Source organism: Medicago sativa, chromosome 5, assembly GCF_051527215.1.
Source record: "Medicago sativa cultivar Bolivia chromosome 5, Bolivia_mono, whole genome shotgun sequence".
Classification (NCBI taxonomy): Eukaryota; Viridiplantae; Streptophyta; class Magnoliopsida; order Fabales; family Fabaceae; genus Medicago; species Medicago sativa.
Genome location: NC_140753.1, coordinates 4,987,270 through 5,008,107, shown reverse-complemented (window position 1 = coordinate 5,008,107; position 20,838 = coordinate 4,987,270). Strand labels below are relative to the sequence as shown.

General features: G+C 35.4%; 2 protein-coding genes across 2 annotated transcripts; one reads left to right on the top strand and one right to left on the bottom strand.

Annotated features, from left to right (window-relative positions):
* Positions 1-214: 214 nt before the first annotated feature.
* Positions 215-5,907, bottom strand: LOC146919391 (uncharacterized). The gene has a single exon (XM_085712739.1). It carries the CDS (start codon positions 1,594-1,596, stop codon positions 469-471), a length of 1,128 nt encoding a protein of 375 aa, XP_085568865.1. The 5' UTR covers positions 1,597-5,907; the 3' UTR covers positions 215-468.
* Positions 5,908-16,266: 10,359 nt separating this feature from the next.
* On the top strand, positions 16,267-17,446 carry LOC146919390 (non-specific lipid transfer protein GPI-anchored 8-like). The gene is made up of 3 exons (XM_085712745.1): positions 16,267-16,621; positions 16,804-16,845; positions 17,081-17,446. Exons 1-3 carry the CDS (start codon positions 16,291-16,293, stop codon positions 17,173-17,175), a joined length of 468 nt encoding a protein of 155 aa, XP_085568871.1. The 5' UTR covers positions 16,267-16,290; the 3' UTR covers positions 17,176-17,446.
* Positions 17,447-20,838: the final 3,392 nt, after the last annotated feature.

Genomic DNA, 20,838 nt, shown 5'->3' with positions numbered 1-20,838 from the left:
AACTTTCATCTTCCCTTTTTCAGCCTCGGATACAAGGAACTCAAAGTCGAGAGAGAGCACATGGTTCAAATGTTCAACGGGTTTATTAATGCATGATTTGATTATTGATATAAACATTTTGATTATGCATACATGTGGAAATGATTTAAAGAAAAAGAATTTTTGGTTTTTTGTATTACCATTTTTCCAGAAAACGCACAAAATAAGAGCAAAGTCGGGATCAAAGCGACCTTTTAATTAATGATGAAAATACATAAAGCAAAAAGCCCTAAATAAGTTCACTTCCGTCTCGGGTGGGACGAAAGGATTTTTTTTTTTTTTTGAAAAACATAAAGCAACAAACAAACATATTAATTAAACAGATGAGTAGTAGAAATAAACATCAACAAAGACCCAAATGCAGCCAAACATTCCATGTACCAACATCAGTTCCAAGATCCGATAACGGATTAACTTGCACCTTCAGATTCAAAACTCTTCAAAAGGTATGAGATTTTTCTGGATCAACTTCTGAACTACCTTCTGCAATGCACAACAATGCTCAATATCATGACCTGGTGCCCCTTGATGGAAAGCACAAAAGAGGTCGGGCCTATGCTGGGCTGACAACTTTGCTGGCATTGGCAGAGGTGCCTTGGGATAGACCAAATTCCTTTCAAGCAACTTTGGAAACAACTCTGCATACGTCATGGGAATAGGGTCAATCCGTTTCCTTGAAGTCCGTTGTCGAGGCTGTTGTTGATATTGCTGAAATTGGGGTTGATAACCCGAACTTTGCAGAGCATTTGTGACAGGCATAACAGCGGCAACGGGGTGATAAGCCAGATACTGTTGTTGAAGCTGACTTTCTGCCACACTCATTTCCTGGTCTTCCTCTTCTGAACCATTATTGAGAACAACTTCTTTGATCAAATGTCCTTTTCGGACCCAATCTTCAATACGCATGCCTGCAGCCATCATATCCGTGAAATTGCCAGATGCACTTGCAAGCATATGCTCAAAATAGAACGGATCCAGAGTTTCCAGAAAAATCTCAGTCAACTCTTTCTCTTCTAGACGTGGACGGACTTGTTCAGCGAAATCTCTCCAACGTTGGGCATAAGCTTTGAAGGATTCATTATCATTCTGAGTCATGGCCTGTAGTTCCTTTCTGTTTGGGGCCAAGTGCAAGTTGTAGTTATACCGCTGAACGAACGCCTCACACAAATCACTGAAAGTTTTGATATCATCCTTGCTCAGACTCATATACCATATCAGTGCGGCACCAGTCAAACTATCTTGGAAACAGTGCATAAGGAGCTCATCATTGCCTACTTGAGCAGACATCTTTCTCACGTACATTATCAAATGAAGCTCAGGGCAAGTGTTCCCTTTGTACTTTTCAAAATCAGGGACCTTGAATTTGGGTGGTATCACGACATTGGGAACCAAGCAAAGATCATAAGCATTTTTCCCAAACAGTTCTTTCCCACGAAGAGCTTTCAATTCCAACTGTATTTTGTCAAACTTTTCTTCCAGTTCAGCTATCCGGTCGTATGCGACCACATTTCCTGAGTGATAGATTGGTCCAGGGCCCTGATGAGTAGTATGAATCATAGCAGCTTGAGGGATCAAAGGGCCCGATTGAGGGATAGGCGTTGTTTGTTGCACAAAAGGAGCCTGAACTTTAGAGACACCAGGACGGAATACTTCAGCAGAACTTAAAGGTGTACTTCAGAGATAACCTTCCAGCATAGCATGTTGAGGAGTACTAGCAAACACTGTTGAAATCGGAGTAGTGGAAGCAACCGTCTGAGCTTGAGTGCTGCCAACTGGAAGAGATAATGGCTGACTCTGTGCAACCGTCATCACAGATACCAAGTTCCTCAAAATATCATTTTCGGCCCGGAGGGTTGTCACCTCTTCACGAAGCTTGTGGTTCTCTTGTTCAAGATGATCCATTCTGATTTGCTCGAGTGTTGTAGATGCGGGTAGACTGATGGATTGACCTTTTGTACATAGAGATAAAGTATGAGACACAGACTAGAACTATGAATGCAACATGATGCATGATATGTTTATGCAAAAAAATGTACAATCTTTTTGTTATCGAAGGATTTATCAAGGTAAATTGTAAACATCGTAAAGGAATATGGTTTCATTTGAGAATTGTAAAGATATTGCAATAGGTTTCCATTTCAAAAGGTAAGAACGAACCCAAGAAAGAAGTTCTTAACAAAAGCAAAAGCTTAGTTGAGATTTTTGAAGTTGTATTGCTCGGTGTTCATTCTTACAAGGTTCATACCTTTGATGTTTACAAAAAGCTTGGCTAAATCCTTCAATATATTTTTTTTTTAATGGATGAAGAAAAAGGTTTATGGATGAATGCATGTATGCATGATTATGCAAGGAATACATAGAATACATGATGAGGTTTAAGGTATACAATGTTGGAGCTTAAGGGACACAACGCCATTTGGTAAGGACTATGGTTTCCAATTGCACAAGTAACAAGGGTTCTACCAAGGTTCCCGAATTACAACCGCCACAGAACTTTATCGGATACCGTGACAACACCCGGTCCAATAACGTTCGTAGGAAAGTCTAGTTCGAGTGTAGCATTGCAAGTAGACTAATACCGAGACATCACCCGGCTTAGCCACTGCACTACATCCTAAAAAAGGCCAAGATGGGTTAAGGGTTACTAAAGGTCCTTAGCGTACAAACGGAAACTTAAAAGCAATAGAGTCTAAGCGTGACAACACCCGCCGACATATATCACTTTAAGCTCCTCCGCTAAGTGTGGTTATCTCACGTGTGACAAGACACGAGAATACTCTCGGTATGCCACTATGAGTCTACCACCCCTATCTTATGTTTCACTCGAGTCCGGGTATAGGACTTTGTCTCACCACTCACGTAAAAGTATTTACAAAGTATATACAAATGATAAAGCAAAAGTAATAAAGAAAGAAAGGTGGGCTAAACCCGCGTAGGATCCCCAGTGAAGTCGCCATTTTTGTAGACCAAGATTTTCGGGTGTCAAGCCATTAATTGGACTTGAACCTTCAATCTACCGGACTTGCTCGATTTTATTCTTGGGAAGGGAAAAAGAGATTGAAAAACCCTTTTTGGATCCGGGGGTTGGTTACGATTCGGGAAGGTGTTAGGCACCCGCGTCGTTCACGGTACTCCGTGAGAACCTCTTTCTAACTTTATTTCATTTGAAAAATTATTAATTAAAGTATGAGTGAAAGAATGGAGGGAGAAGAAGTAGGAGTTTTGGTTATTTTTATTTGATTGATTTGAAAGGAATAAAGCCTCTGCCTACGTACCCTTAAAAGGGATCAAAACCACCGTAGTTCACTCTTATAAAAAATATTTTTTGTGGGTTAGGTTGATTTTAATTATTTTTGAAAAAAAGGTTTTCAAGAAGGAGATTGAGGGGCCTCAAGGCACTAGGAATAAAAATAGAAGTGAGGTTGTTTCATTTTAGTTAAGAAATTGAGTCTAAGTTTAATTAAAGTTCAATTAGGAATTTGATTAAGAAAATAAAGGGAAAATCACTTGGATTTGGATCCAAGGTTTATTATGAAAATAATTTGGCTTTTGCTTATTTTGATTTTTGAGATAAAAGATTTTTCTAACTAACGGAAAGCTAACGTAGTAACGGAAAAATAAAGCAAGATAAAGCGGTAAATAAAGTGTCGGTGCAAGTGTCGGTGCTTGTGTTACCTACATTATTACAAAAAAATCCTAGATACATTCTATGGCCTCTTTGCCAAGCTACAAACCAATGGTAAGAATATACATCCATTTCCTAGTTATACACACTAATCATCATGGAATTTAAATAAATTGCAATAATAAAAATGCATGAGATGATACTAGAATTAAAGCAAACAAGATAATAAAAAAAAAAAAGCAAATTAAAGCAATCAAGATGATAAGAAACGAATTAAAGCAAACGAGATAATAAAAAAGCTTAAAATCGAAATAGAGCACAAAGTGGAAATTGAAACATTAAAGCAAAATTTACAAAAGACATTATAGAGTAAAAAAATGCATGAGATAGAGTTTTAAAGTACTAAAACACAAAATTAGAAAAAATGTAGGTCATGTAGATTAAAACACTTAAGATGCATGAAATAATTATTTGAAAGAGGGTTAGAAAGAAATGCATGAGATTAGGTGTAAAAATAATGCATGAAATGCGAATTTTGAGAACAAACATTAAAGCAAAATTAACTACAAGATGCATGTTATAAGGATTAAAGTATAAAAAAATGCATGATACATAGTGAAAAAACAAATTATGAGTTTAAAAGAAATAGGTTTAAATTTTAAAAGAAGGACTGGAACGCAAATAAGGCATAAAGAAAGGATTAAAATGCAAACAAAGCAAATTGGCTCAGCCTGAGTTAATTTAGACCGTCTGATGGATCAGAGGGTCCAAAATTAAACAACAGAAAATTCATCATAGCCACACAAACAAAGATCAAAGGATCACAAAAACAGACACACAGTAGTGAAAAGGGAAAGTAGTGCGCATGATTTAAAGTGAGCACAACAGCAGCCGTCGGATTTAAAATCTAATGGTTAAAAAAATGAGGGAGCACGAGATAGTGGTGGATGCACGCGCGTGGGATCAAGAGTGAGTATAAAAGGAATATTCTGGTTTAAGCTTTCATTTCTTCCCTTTTATCCTCTCTCTAAACCGATCTCTCTCACCTCTCTCTACAATTTCAAAAAAAAGGATGAAGAACAATCTTCATCTTCTCCGGCCAACTCATCATCGCCGGCGCGGTGGTGCTCAGCCCAAACGGGCGGCGCCACCGCGTCGGAATTATTTTTTTCAATTTTTTTTAAAAAAAAAAAAACCGGATCTAGGTACCTTTTCTTCTACTAAACTCGAATCTAAACCTAGATTCAAAAGATGATGAGTGGATTGGAGTAGATCTAGGTTTTTGTTTCGAAAATCCTTTTTACCCAAATGAACAAAACAACAAGATAATCATAGTATTCTGAGAGGGAGAAATCGATATACCTTAAAAGAGTCGGAGAATATCACTTAAGAAGGGAAAACTTCAAGATCCAAGCTCCCTTTCCACTCCGATCTACTTGATTCCGTTGTTTGTAAATAGAAACCGAGTTTGATGCTGCTGATAATTCGTCCTTGTTGATTGAAAAAGAAACGGCGCTGTTGTGATGCTTGCAACCGACGTAGAAAAATGGTAGTCTTTAAGAAACTGCTGGAACGCTCTAGAGATGAACATTCACGGTTGTATTCATGATGTTCATGATTTTTGGTTTATCTTTTGCGTTTGATTCGAAGAGAAGAGAAATAGAAAAGGAACAATGTTTCTGTGAGTTGAATCCGTGAATGGATTTGAATTTTATGTTGAAATTAAGTTACTGGAAAATTTTCTTCATGTTCAAAGTGTTCTTCAAGTTCTTAAAAATTTCTGAAAATACATGGTGTTTGATTCAGAAAGATAAGAGAGAGAAAGGTTTTTAGGGTTTGTGTAATGAAAGCTGCGGCTGCCAATCATTCAGTCTGACACTGCAGCATTTAATGACTGTATTTATAGCTGTGAATTGTAGGGTTTGCAGATGAATTCTGATGAGGTGTCCCTCTGACATTAGACCAATATACCCTTGCTTGGACCAGACTTGGATGAAGGAAAAGAACTAATAGACAACTGACATGTGGATTAATAGACATTTAAAAACTAAAGAAAAAGGACCTAAAAAGAACTATCTTATTTTGGAAATAAAAAAACGTGATATTTTAGAAAATAATAATAATTAAAGGAAACAATTATTAAAAAACATAAAGATAAAATAGGAAGTTACAAAAAAAGAATTAAATGACAATAAAGATAAACTAAATGAATTAAACAAGATAAAATTGTTCCTTCGGAACCGAAAAAAGGAGGTATTTTAAAATGCCTTCTGTCGAAATTCCGTCTGATGGATCAGGAAATTACAATACGAAAAAAAAACTTAAAAACAAAGAAACAATGGTCAAAATTTGGGGTATGACACTCCTCCATCTTGCGGGGGCGTATAGGCGTACTGAGAACAAATCCTCCTTGATTGTTGCCTATGACACTATGACGACATCATCATTGTTGACTTTCCTTAACTTATGCATGACCATTATTATTTAGGATCAATTGTAATTACTTAGTATAGTTGACATACCATATTTCTACAGAATTATTTTTCCCTACTGTAATCACAATTCAATGCATTCAATTATATTGTAAATGCATTTGATTACTTTGTAAAGCCTGGCAGCTATAAAACTATGTACTGCCGTGTGTAAAAATATTACTCAGAAATATATTAGCCTTTGTTATTCTTATATTATGTAGGTGTACTCAACCCGTCCAACAATAATTGTTATATTTGTAAAAAAATTGTCCTAAAATACTTGTCATTTTTAATGTAATTTTAATTAATTATTTTTCAATTTTGCTTCTCTAATTAATATTACATGCATCACTCTCAAATTATTATTTTTTTACTTTACACTTATGATAACGAGAATCAACCAATAACTTATTTTTGACTTATAATCAACCAACAATTAATTATGCTAATTTGATAAAATTGTTATTATTTTTTCTACACCTATAATATCTCCTTAATTTTACAGAAATGACCTACGATGGCATTTTTAGAATATCTCACCAAATTCATTTTGTTTGGTTATTTCTAAAAATTAGTTTTATAGAATTGACCTACTTTGATAAAATTATCTCACCAAAGCCTTAACCTATAGAAGTTAATTTAGAATATCAAACAACTAGCCAAAAAAAATAAAAGAGAGTTACTTTTCCCACCCTATGCCTTTCCTCGCGCGCCTTATTTTTTTTCTTCTAAAAATACCCCTAGTCCGGATTATATAATCCGAATCCATTCCGGAATATTAATTCCGGATTTATTCATGTGTTTTGGCACTTCATCCACCCTGATGGATGATGATGCCAGTTATGAAAATACTGTTCCGGATTATATAATCTGAAAGAGTTAGATTATTCTGGATTATATAATCCGAAACGTGTGAATCACCCCGTTGAAAGTCAACAAAAGGGGGTGGTGGACGATGGTTCCGGATTATATAATCCGGAATGTGCTAAACATGTCCGGATTATATAATCCGGATTGCATCAGTACAGAGGCAGAAGCCATCTGTTTTGGCTGAGCCTCTGTTTTGACGCATTTTGCTTGCTTCCAAACAAGCATATCATACCGGTGACATGTTCTAACAGTAAATCGAACTTATAACATTAAAATCATCAACACAACATAATTTTCGAACAAAACATTAATCAAATAACATTAAAAATTATCCAAGATTACATAACATTAAAAATTATCCAAGTGTTACATAATTCAAAAGCATTCAAAATGTTCAAACATAAACCATAAAATACAATACTATCAGGCCCTAATAACTACACCCGTACCACTGCCACCTCTGCCACCACCCCTGCCACCACCTTTGCCACCCCTGCCACCACCTAACAAAATGTTCAAACATAAACCATAAAATACAATACTAGCATGTCGTCAATGGGGATATGCAGCAAAGAGGCCACATCATCAAGTGTGACTGTCATCTTCCCAAACGGAAGGTGGAAGCTGGAAGTCTCCTCGTGCCACCTCTCCACGAACGCACAAATCAGCCCATGGTCAATAATGTTGTAGCTTGTATCATGGAGCCAACCAAGGCCTGTGCCATGCAATCTGTTCTCCCACCATCGTGCAGCCATGATAGGTCTGGTGTCATCATCATGCATCGCTTCTATCTTCTTTTCGTTGTTGATGGATTTTAATTTTCCACGCCACTGCAAATAATTAAAATTAATAAAGTGAGTTTAAACTCATGGCTTCACAAACATATTTAACAATAAATAAACCAGTAAGAGTGAGTTTAACAGTACATACCATGCCATCAGCCGCCTTCTTGGCCACGTGCACATGGTACCTCCACAACAGGTCAGTCTGGTGTTGGCCACCGGGATAGTCGTCTAGTGGCTCAGGGTCCATCACCTTCTTCTTTAGCCTTCGCCGTGGCTCGGCATCTTCCATTTCCTCGTCCATACCCTGCAGAATTCCACATTAGCCTGCTCCTGCTCCTGCTCCATGTCCATATATTGTTGCTGCTCCGGCTGATGCTCGACATCAGGCTCTACATCAGCAAGGCGTCCTCTACCACCCCGACGCCGCGGAGGAACACCACCTTCAGCCTCCAGCTGTTGCCTACGCGCTCTTCTACGGGAAGCATGCCCTGCCTCCCTTACGCGCTGAGTATTAGATGTTGAACCTTCTGTAACATTCAAATTAGGGTAATCAAACATCACAATCAAACAGCACAAAACAGAAACAAAAAAACATTATGGGTTTGTCCGGATTTCATAATCGCGATTAGCAACAACCTAGTCCGGAATACAAAGTCCGGATTGCATTCGACCAGAATTCCTAAAAAAATCGACCAAATTAACTATGCATGTGTACAGAAATCGAACTTACCTTCCATGATGTTTGACAAGGGTTGAAATGCGGTGCTTTTGAGCAACAAAACTCTAAATTTGGACAAGATTTGTGGTGTTCAGAATTTGGGATAATGTAGAGAGAGAGAGAGAGAGAGAGAGAGAGAGAGAGAGAGAGAGAGAGAGAGAGAGAGAGAGAAGAGAGAGAGAATGTTGAAAGTGAAACTGTAAAACTGTAAAAATGGGGGGTGAAGTTCCTTTTATACTTCGCAATTGTCCGGATTCTATATTCCGAAAACCGTATAGATGTTCCGGATTATATAATCCGGAGGGCATGTTGGTAATAAGGTGGGAAAAGTAAATCCCAAAATAAAAAAATAAGGTTCGTCATTAACAAGTTGGTCAATCCATGTTGGAAAATTAAAAACATGCTCCTACAAGGCTTTCCTTGTTAGGTACGCGCGTCAAAAGAAGTCTCTTATAATTTCGTTTGAACCAATCAATGCTTCAATATCACCAGCCATGATCTTGAGTAGATCAATGATGTTATTAACATCTATTTTTGTAGCTTAATCTTTAATGGGGGGAAATCATTCCATTTGAGTAGTACTTCATGATTAGAACAATTGTCTCATGTCTACCTTCTTAGCTTTGAAGTCCATATACTCTAAACATGAAACCGTATTTGTATTGGATACGAATACTCTTCATTCTCGCGATTACTCATGGATCTGTATCCACTAAGTATCATAATTACTCCATCTGATCCCTTATATAAGAGACAAACGAAATAGGTCAAAAAAGTGGATATTTGGTTCATAATATAGACCAAATACTATCTTTGTTGACATATTTATCTTTTATAAAAATGACCGGAGAGAAAAATTGATAATTTTTTACTAATATTTTATTGGATACTCCACAATACATGTAGATACTTAGAAAATACTTCAGATATATATCTTAAAAAATATGAATGGTAAAAAAAGTTAAATAATATTGTTTCATTAAAAAAGGGGAATTAAGATGAAGGAGGAGAGGGATGACCAGTTTGACCGGACTCTACGTCATACTGTTCATTTTAGCACGTGTGTTGTTTCATTAAGATCAAGAAGTTGACATCTCTACCTAAACCAAAATTGTATTTGGTATTATTTTTTTGCCTTATTATTGAGTGCGTTGTCATGCATTTAATCTGCCCTATTATAGCACTACCCAAAAAAAAATCTGCCCTATTATAGACTTGTACTCAATCTGTCCATAATAATCGTCATATTTTCATATTTGTATAAAAAAAAAAATATCTATATATAGTAGGCATACACGGTGCCATTGTTCAACTTTGTGTTCCTAAAACATTACCCTACTTCATACCGTTCAATTCATTAATCATTTGGGCATGTGTTTTGTTTGTTCCATTAAGATGGTGTCATTTATCATTCAGAGAAATCTACCTAAACCAAAACTGTACTATTTGATATTGTTCTTAACATTATTACTGAAACAGTGCTGCTATATATTGCAAGACATTTATCCTATATGTCAGATGAATTGCCTTCAAGGCTTCAACCAAACGAAACTTACTCTAGCCGAAAAAAACGGATGTAATGGGTATTATTAAGGCCAAACTTTCAAGATCAACTGTGTATATTAAGATCAAACCTTGGTGATCTTGTCGTGATATAATTTGTCGATGTGTTAAGCATTTATTACGTTACTGAAGATGTGTTTTCCATGCAATTTGGTTGTTTATTTTCTTTTTATAAGCTTTATTTGGTTGTCTATTGTTTGGGAGAATCGGAGTTCGATTTCTAAGCGGAATAATTTTTTATCATGTCATACTTACCTCATAACTGAACTCTAGATTATCAAGACTTTATTCCCCTTGAAACCGGAGGGTTAACACACACAAAGAAATGCCAAGAAGATGAATATTACGAGTTTGAGTCGCACACTAATATATCAAATGATGATAATATAATTTTTTATCATGAGTTGCATTTACGAGACAAATCTTACAAAAGATTTAAAATATAAAATTACATAGAGTACAATATAATTATAATCAGTAAATATTAACATGACTTCCATTTTTGGGATATACAATGTAAAAAAAATTCCTTAAAAAAATGGTAAAAAATTTGTAATCTCCAGTTTTGATGGAATAATAAAGATGTCATACTATTTGTATAGATATTTATGTATATGATTTTGACCCCACTGTTTGTTTGAAATTTCTGGACCCGTCCTAGAGCTGTCAAAACGGGTGGCCCGGCCCGTTTAGGCCCGGCCCGACCGGGTAACGGGCTTTTTAGGGCCGGGCTGAAAAGCCCGGTTTAAATATGGGTTGGAATAATTGAGCCCGAGCCCGGCCCTATAAGGGCTCCCGGGCTAACGGGCCAGCCCGAGCCCGCATGTATCTGCTTTTTTTTTTTTTTCATTTTTTAAGGACTGCAATGTAATAAATAATAATGGATCATGTAATGATGGTACCAGTTGATCAACCATAGCACGTAGCACATTACATTCAAACAAATTCAAGAACATAGCTAATTTATAACATATATACAATTACGAGAGAAGCAAGCAATTATTCACACACAAAAAAGAAGCAATTAACGCATATTGAAAGTTGAAACTATATGTTGTCCTTGGACATATATCAATTGCTACTCATGTAGAGCGAATGAGCCAGTGTCTAAATCAGAAATAAGATTAATCAACTAAAACTTGTTTCTGCAATGTGTAATTCGGATTCCCAAGTATTTTTTTATGTAATAATGATTAATTAAATTAACGAGATTAGAAACAATGGGGCTTGTTAGAGAGACACATGACATCATAAGTAAAGGAAGAAGTGTAGGAACTTTTAATTTATTAATTATTTATTTTAAAGTGTTATTATTAATTTTATTAAAAATTATAATTAATTGGTTTCTCTTGACAAAGTATGTTGGCACGTTTTTTCTATTCCTATTTTCATGGCTTTAACCGTTACTTATTCAATCCTATTTACTTGGTCATATTGGCTAACAGCCGTTACCAATTGTTTTTTATATATATTGAACATGAGGTCTTGGGGTTAGAGAGATGAATTTACGATTATCTTCTTCTTCATACTAGTTGCTATACCTATAAACATTTCATTGTTAAATATATAAAAAGAACTAAGTTCCCATGAGCATCCAAACGTCGTTCCTGAGACCTTGCTAATTCACGTGCGGTGCTAGCAAGAAGTGACTGTTGTATCCTGGAGAGTACTAGCTATGAGACCTATCGCATCAGATGATCCATCCGGGGTGGCGAATAAAGAGAAATTCATTAAGATACATGTATGATATTCATGAGTGAAATAAGTGCAATTGAGATGTTGTCACTTAGAAATAATCTAAGTAGACCTGAATATATTATTGTGGCACTTGATGAACTCATGAGATATATATTGACATACACCTTAAAATATTGGTGACATATTGTGGATTATCCATTGTATTAAAATAATACAATGATGTTTGATTTACCTATGTGTGGATTTATCTTTCCCAATGTGGGGGTGCCGTCACCTGAAAAATAATTCAAGCAGACCTGAATAAAAATTCACACATAAATCAATATTCACCCAATGTGGGGGCGTAGTCGCTTGAAAGTATTTTCAAGTAGACCTGTATAATAAATCTAAATGTAGATTTAATTTCCTCCGATGTGGGGTGTTGTGGCTTAGAATTTATTTAAGCAAACCTATGATAATATATCATGGATGATTATTTGATAATATATATGAGATACTAACTGAGAGACGTCTTGGCCAATGTATTATTTGTGATACAGTTGTATAGTGAAAAATATATATACATCGAAGGGGGGTGGATTATGTCCAATACAAAAATTGAGAGTGATGGTAACCCAACATAAATTGTGAAAATTCGCAAGGTTATGTTCATATGGGTAAGAACAAGTCACTTGTCAATTTGATGGGACACTATCCATTTTATTTTTGAGAATTCATCCCTATGGTGTCGGATAGTGTATACTACAGCGTTGTAGGTTGAGTTCATACTCTTAATAAATCTATAGCTCATACATTTGAGTGGTGTGCTTGACTGTAGTGTACACTTGATAGATTTACCTATATGAGTGTTGGAGGTGGGGCCGCCTCTATGAAAGCTTGGGCAGACTTTCTAGAGCCACTCATGAAATCCAGGCATAGGTGCAAGGCCAAAATGCACCACACCGCGTTGAACAACTTTGGACGAGAGATCAATGTGAGTGATGAGGTCACTGATTCACATACGGAATGAGGTTCATAGAGGTTATAATCTCACCGACATTCTAGTGGATCAAATTTCATTTGCTCTATGTGCTAGTTCATAGTCCAAAAGACACTAGTGCTTATGCATTGATTTTTCACGCTCTTGGGAACAGTGGCGGAGCTAGGAATTGTATGTAGTGGGGGCAATATTCTACATATATATAATATGAAAAATATAATTTTTAAGAGTATACATCCTTCAAAAAAAAAAAAGTATGCATATACATCATAATATTCTCTACAACTATCTAAATTACGAAAATATATGAATGTTTTATAAAAATGAAGAATAACAATTATTTCTAACACTATCACGTTACATATTGATTGTTGAAATAAATTAAAATTGCAATTATAAAAGTATTATTAAGAAACAAAATATGCAATATAAATTTAAGTATACTTGTGTTCTTAAAAAATAAATTAAATTATATTTGCCATCAAATTATTGTGAGGGACAAAAATTAATGAGGTGGAAATTTTTCTCATGTTTTGGACTGCCGGTAAGAAAACCAATTAAAATTTCAACTAGTCAAAAGTACCCCAAAATTCCCTTAAAAATAAAACACCCAAAAATGACTAGTATATATACTAGATTTTAAATAAGTAGTGCAGGCAAGAGCCCCCACAGTGATGTGAGTGGCTCCGCCCCTGCTTGGGAACACCTAAAACTTTAAAATAAATAATTGTGGAGGATTGTAGGAACTTTTAATTTATTAATTATTTATTTTAAAGTGTTATTATTAATTTTATTAAAATTATAATTAATTGGTTTCTCTTGACAAAGTATGTTGGCACGTTTTTTATATTCCTATTTTCATGGCTTTAACCGTTACTTATTCAATCCTATTTACTTGGTCATATTGGCTAACAGCCGTTACCAATTGTTTTTTATATATATTGAACATGAGGTCTTGGGGTTAGAGAGATGAATTTACGATTATCTTCTTCTTCATACTAGTTGCTATACCTATAAACATTTCATTGTTAAATATATAAAAAGAACTAAGTTCCCATGAGCATCCAAACGTCGTTCCTGAGACCTTGCTAATTCATGTGCGGTGCTAGCAAGAAGTGACTGTTGTATCCTGGAGAGTATTAGCTATGAGACCTATCGCATCAGATGATCCATCCGGGGTGGCGAAATACTCTTAAGCTCAGTGCTTTGTGCACGCCTCAGTCAATAATCGATAAGTTTCTTTATTCTATATTTTATTTTTTTATGAGTTAAATTATTTGTTCTATTATTTCTCTTTGATTTATTAGTTTATAATAATTCTATGTCTAATTTTTCCTACAAGAAGTAGATGCTGCCACTCAAATATTAAACATCTAAATTGGAGTTTAGTATTGACAATATCACATATAGGTTCTATCTTCTATGGAACAAAATTATCATCTATAAAATGAATCGATAAAATGGAGAAAGAAACCTAACACTATTCAACTTCCTTGTAACTTCGAAGTTCCTAATTGTTCCTATGCTTCGTGATACATGGGTTTCATCATACACTGACCACACAAAAAAACAAAAACAAAAAAAATGGTATTTTTTGGTGGGCTGGCGGGCTGCCGTAGCCCGAACGGGCTACGGGCTTTTTCAGGCCGGGCTAAAAAGCCCTGAAAAAATTCGGGCTGCAATTATTCGGCCCAGACCCTACATTTTATTCGGGCTTTCGGGCCGGCCCGTACGGCCCGGCCCATTTTGACAGCTCTGGTCCCGTCCATCCAAGTAGTCTTGATAATTTGGGACAACGGCTTCCACGCTTATTTATTTTCCTACTGATTATTAAATCATTGTTTTTTAATGCTATTGAATCAATTTTTCATTCTCAAATTATTTATCTGATCAAATGATTGAATAGACGACGCTTTTATTTTGTTTTGTTGAGCATATTCATTTTTACTATTTGCAAAACAGAGGGACTGTTGCTTTGCTTATGGCAAATGTTGCGTTGAACTCTCATGTTTGTGTTGTCTACTTGCAGCCAATTATACGGGTCTACTTTGCATTGGCACCAAAAGTGCCAACAACCTTCATGTCTACTTTGATGTTTGCACCAAATAAGCTTTCCTTGGCCTTTGGGATGCCTTACACGAGATTGGCTATTATTTGCAAGACAATTGCAATTTCAAATAGAACATCGTTGAGGGAAAACATTTCCTCATTCAAGCCAATACTCGCGGCATCCATATGTTATAGGCCTCGACCGGTCAAGAGTAATTTTCAATCAACACTTCTTGCCTCGACACTCCATCGTTTCTTGGTCCTTATTCGACGGAAGGGCTATGTGATGGTCACCAACAAAAGTGTCATCAACAGAAGTGTGGTATCGATCAATGGTTGCTACGTATACTACTTGTGAGCTTTCTTGGTCGAGATATTTGTTAAAGGTTTTACATGTACCACATCCCGAGCTGGCAAGATTGTTTTGTGACAATCAATTACACATTGCTGCAAACCCAGTTTAGCTTGAGCAGTTGAGCGGATAAGCAAATTAAACTAGATTGTCACACTATTTGTGAAAAGATCCAAAGAAAATAGATTAAGACATCGCATGTGCAAACTAAAAATCAGATAACATATATCTACAAACACTACTATCATATGTGTTTAATACACATCTTAAAAAATTGAGTGTCATTGACATTCACGCTTTAACTTGAGGGGGAAGTGTTAAAGAAGCGAGGTGTGATCTAGTGCATAATAGAATGTGTGAGGTTGATTATATTTAATCATTCTCAATTCTTGATAATGGTGGTCTACCCGTGGAAGATCTTTTGAAGCCTTTATATATTAGAATGTTAAAGAATCATACATTAGACAAAAGATGTTTTGAACATGTGTTTATAAGTGGGGGCGATTTTCACCTTACAAACTGATTTTTTTTGGCTTGTGTTAGACTCAACCATGATTTTTAAGATAGAAATCATCGATTTTAAGTAGAAGTTATCATTGGTATACTTACAAACTATAAAATTTTTATTCTAGTAATTTCATTTTAAATGAACAATTATATATGAAGACACTTTGTTCTCTAAAGTCTAAACTCTAAAGCAACTCGAAAAGACTCTTTCCCTTTTCTAGTAAAAGAAAATGATGAAGATTGAAGAGTAATTGAGATTTGAGAGATATGGATCAAAGTGAGAAACGATTGACTAATAAAGACAAAGTATGAATATATTTTTGACCCAAAAAAAGTAGAGAATCTCCCCAAAAATAGCTCCTGCATCAATCACATTATCTCACTTTTCTTCTAGGATGCATATTCAATGAAAAGTCAAAGAAAATAAACCATAGCAATTCCTGAAAGAGTCACCGGCGCTGATTAATAAATTCAAATTCAAGAAAAATAAACCTTTCACTGAAGCAAGGAAATATATATAATATATTACTTATTAGGCCGGACCCGTATCACCAAAATAAACCAAAGCATCATTTACATATATATACACATTTCGACATAGGAAAAGTGGAACGAAATTAATTTCAACAAAATGGATAATTGCAGAATGAATAGTATTCTGTTAATGGTGATTAGCATGAGTGTGATTAGCATAGTAGATGCGCAAGTTCTTCCACCTTGCGGTAAACCGTTATTGCCATGCATTGAGTACGCTAACTCCACTAGTCATTCGATACCAGACATTTACCCACCAGAAATTTGCTGCACTGCCATTAAAGATGTTTTTGATGCAACCCAAGAAACATGTTTCTGTCAACTTGTCTACACTCCTGGTTTATTTGAAGCTTTTGGTGTTAAATTCACTGTAGGGTACAGAATTCTCCGCACCTGTGGCGTCAAATTCAATACCAGCTTCTGCAATGGTACTTGAAATCAAAACGCGGACAAAACTTAAATGCATTTTCTTATGTGTTTATATGATTCTTATTTTAAACTTCGAGAAAATTGAGCCATGTGCCATATCACAAGTCTTTATCTACGCATATTTTTCCTATTAATGCATTGTTATCATGAAATTTTATTTTGCTTTATTGGAAATTTTCAGCGTCTTCTCCAACTCTTCCGCTGTCCTCGGTGCAACCCCCAGGTAGAACCTCTAAATTTCATTTTTTTAGTTTATATATGAACAATGCTTACTATAGTCTACTAGATGCACCACTTAAGTAACACAAAATGGTGCCTTAGCAGTTCGCAATCTTCTTTAATTATTTTATTTTGTTGTCAAAAGAGGAGCAAAGCATGAATTTGCATTTTGTTTAATATTTGTGATCTTTAGAATTATAAATTAACGTGTAATACTGAGTTGTTTTACCAATTTGCAGCAACACCTATAGGCGATGAAGGAGGAGCAGGCAGGATTGCTTTGACTGGACTTGGCTTCATAATGTTTATTTGGGCATTTTTGTTGTTTGATTAGGAAGAAGGCACTATCTAGCGGAGAAAATAGTCATTGTGTAATTACACGGGAAAAATATTACTATAAAGTTTTACTATCATATTAAGAAATTAAATAATTTAAATACTTAATACCTGAAGTCTTTTTTTTTTTTTTTTGACAGAATTAATACCTGAAGTCTTATAAATTGCAAATAGCTTGATACATTTTTTTAGGGGAAATAGCTTGATACATATTTTCATATTTTTAAAATATTGTATGCGTTTTTCATTGTCAATACTAATATCCTCTAAAAAAAACAAATACATCTCTTTGTATGTATATTTAACGTACAAAACAAATGTGTATCTCATACGATTAGTGCACTAGATTGTCGTTCAATAAAATTATTTACAATTAAAAAAAAAAGTGTATCTAATATAATTGATCTTTCTACTCTCTATAAAATTCGATGAAGAGAAACATCTTTCGGTGGTTATAGTTGCCACCTAAAAAATAATTAAAGTTACAGACAAACAAGCGGAAACATATTGCAAACGTTGGAGAGGGTGAAACCTCCAACATTGGTAATCAAATAAGGTAACATATCTTTCTTTCAACCATCAATAAGACCGCAACTTGATTTTTTCACATAAAACTTGAGATTGTTATTCCTGTGCTGAAAAGTGTGTCTATTCTTTTATTTCCAAATAATCTACGCGCAAGATAACCAAATAATATTTAAGGCTAAATGAATCTATTTCGAGGACCCTCCTAAACCATCAAAATGTGCTAGGTGATCCAAAAGTTTCATGAGAAACCATAACAAAGTCTAACCAATGAGAAACCAAGTACAAGATTTTATCGAAAAAGTCACATTTTGCAAACAAGTGATCTATGTCTTCAATCATACCACAACGCCCCTACACAATTGATCGTTTTAATTAAGAATTCCTCGCCTAAACAAATTTACTTTGGTAGGAATGTTATTCTAAGAATCTGATTTGTTATTCACATGATTAATAATATTCTCCGATGTCAAATATTGATATGTCACTACAAGAAATATGACATATTGCCAGGGATTTTGACAGGGGTTTTAAACCCTTGGGAAATTTGCCAGGGCCTAAGCCAAGGAAAACCCCTGGTATATTGATTTTGGGAATTCGGGGACCACTTACCATTTGACAGGGGTGAGGCCCTCACAAATGTACACACGCCCTGGTGTTATACCCTAATTTTGGACCTAAAAATACTAGTCCAATTCTTCTTTTCTTGCATTACAAGCTATTTGAACTATCTCTGATCAGTTGCATCTTTCTCTGCATTTTATTTCAATTTTATTTGCAAAATTCACATGCAGGGGCATTTTAGTCATTTCCTATGTCAAGTGTCTCTCAGTCTTTCAAAATTTTGTTTGAAGTCCTTTCAAGTAGTGTGAATAAGTCTCTGTATCATTCTATGTCAAAATCCATTTTTAGAATTGCATTTGAAGCCATTTTGAGTCAGTTTTGCCCCTAGGGGCATTTTGGTCATTTCAAGTGTCAAGTCACTGTTTAAATCCTAAAAATTGTCTCTGAGTCTTTTAATTTTGCTTGTATAAGCCTTTGTTTCATTTCTCTGTTAAAAATCCATTTTAAGTTTGCATCTGAGTCATTTTCAGTCGTTTTAGCCCCAGGGGCATTTTGGTCATTTCACACGAAATTTCGGCAAAGAGAGGTTACTTTAAAGTACCTCATTTAGGCCATTGGTTCGTTTTAGTCCGTTTTGTCAATTTTAATCGTTTCACTTTACGTTATTTTCCAATTACCAATTTTAATTCATTTTATTTTATTTTTTAGTCCTAAATTCCTAAAAATTGCATTTCAGTCCTTTAAACTTTCAAAATTGCACTTTAGTCCCTTTTCACCTTTTTATTTCTTTTAAGAATTTAGGTTTTAGTCCTTCTAAGTCAAACTTCCATTTTAGGTCAATTGCAATGAAGTCCTTTTGTCCAGTTTATTTTTAGTCCTTTTTTAGTTATTTGCAGATTGGTCCATGAATTTTCAACAATTGCAGAAAAGCCCTCAAGTCCTAAATTCAGCAGAGGCCGAATTAGTTACAAGTCCAGACAGGTGGCAAGCACACATTGGCTATCATGAACACATGTCACCTATATAAAGGCCCAATCATCACAGTCCCAAAAAAAACGAAACAACTCAGCAAAGTTCAGTGCCACATCACAAACAGATTTCACATTCTCTCTCTATTCAGTTACGATCCAAAATCAGGATCAATCAAGAACACAGAAGAACAATCACAAACCCTAAGTTCTCAAAGCCAAAATTCAACACAATTCCGATGAATTGGTGAGAGTTCTCAGAGATTCGAAGCTGAATCATCATCACTGAACTCAAACCACTGCAATTCAAGCACAAGTTCGAAGAACTTATACGATCACAGTGGAGAAGAAGAGGAATTGAAGAAGGATCCGAATCAGAGAAGAAGAAGAGGAAATTTACCGGTACATTTTTCAGTTCGTAGCAACAAATCACCTACCAGAAACTCAAAGAAGATTCACGAAGATTTTCTTCGTCTTCTCATTCGAATCTCCAGGTAAAACCTCAAAACCTTCTCGTTTTTCATGTCAAATCATCATCGAAGGCTTGTAAGCATAAATAAACGGTGAATCGAAGCAAAAACTTCGAAAAGATTCAGGAAAGAATTGAAACCGAAACCCTAAAATGTAAATTCCTCAAGATTCACCGTTTATTTCATGAATCCAAGTTTATAATCATCATCAGCGAAGAAAATAGGTTAGATAGGGGTTTAGTTTCAAGAAGATTAGAAAAAGTTTGAAAACCCTAGAAACCGTAAGTTCAAAGTCCGATCTACTTCGTTTTCATCATAATTTCATAAAAATAACCGTGGATCCGTAAACAGGGGAGGAAGACGAACGTTTCTGTGTAAAAAGTTTGAAAAAGTAGCATCAGGTCGTCGGAGAAGATGAAGATTCCGATGAATCTTCATCTTCCTCCGCCGTTCTCCGCCGTCCTCCCCAGTTTCCGGCTAGGTTAGGGTTTTAGAGAGAGAAGAGAGAAGAACGAGTGAAGAGAGAGAATGAGAAGTGTGAAATGAATTAGACCGGTCACCTGGCCTTTATATAAGCCTTTGAACCGGTCTGGTTCAGCTGGTTCGCTCCCCTGACCGTTGGATCTAGGGTTGATCCATCTGGATCAATCCAACGGTCCCTGAACTCCCTGAGGATCCAGGATCCGTTCATCCCTTGGGCTTGGGTTTGGGCTTAGTTTCCTGCGTGTTTCCTTGTTTTTTTTGCTATTCTTGCCACTGTTTCTTGCTATTTGCACACCTTTATGCTCAAAAAATTTGCTAAAAATTCCAAGTATTTTTTCATGTGTTTTTGACTAGTTTCTTGATCTTCTTGTGATGTTATTATGTGTTGAATTTGGATAAAAAAATATGTAGCATTTTTTTTTCAATAGTTTATTACATTTGTTAAATCTTGTGAAAATTTTACATGTTCTTGTGATCAAAACTCTTTAAAAAATTCCAAAGAAATTCATGAGTGTTTTTTGACAATTATGTGACCTTCTAGTGTTGATTTTACATAAAAAAATTGGTGAGCATGGTGTGGTTAATTTTCCTAATGCTTTGTGACATTTTATGCTAAAAAAATAAATGAAAATTCATTTGATTTCAATCCAA

Coding starts and splice junctions, on each gene's coding strand:
- LOC146919390 (XM_085712745.1), top strand. CDS start 16,291: ATGGATAATTGCAGAATGAATAGTATTCTGTTAATGGTGATTAGCATG. Junction 16,622..16,803: donor CAATACCAGCTTCTGCAATG/GTACTTGAAATC, acceptor GGAAATTTTCAG/CGTCTTCTCCAACTCTTCCG. Junction 16,846..17,080: donor GTCCTCGGTGCAACCCCCAG/GTAGAACCTCTA, acceptor ACCAATTTGCAG/CAACACCTATAGGCGATGAA.
- LOC146919391 (XM_085712739.1), bottom strand. CDS start 1,596: ATGATTCATACTACTCATCAGGGCCCTGGACCAATCTATCACTCAGGA.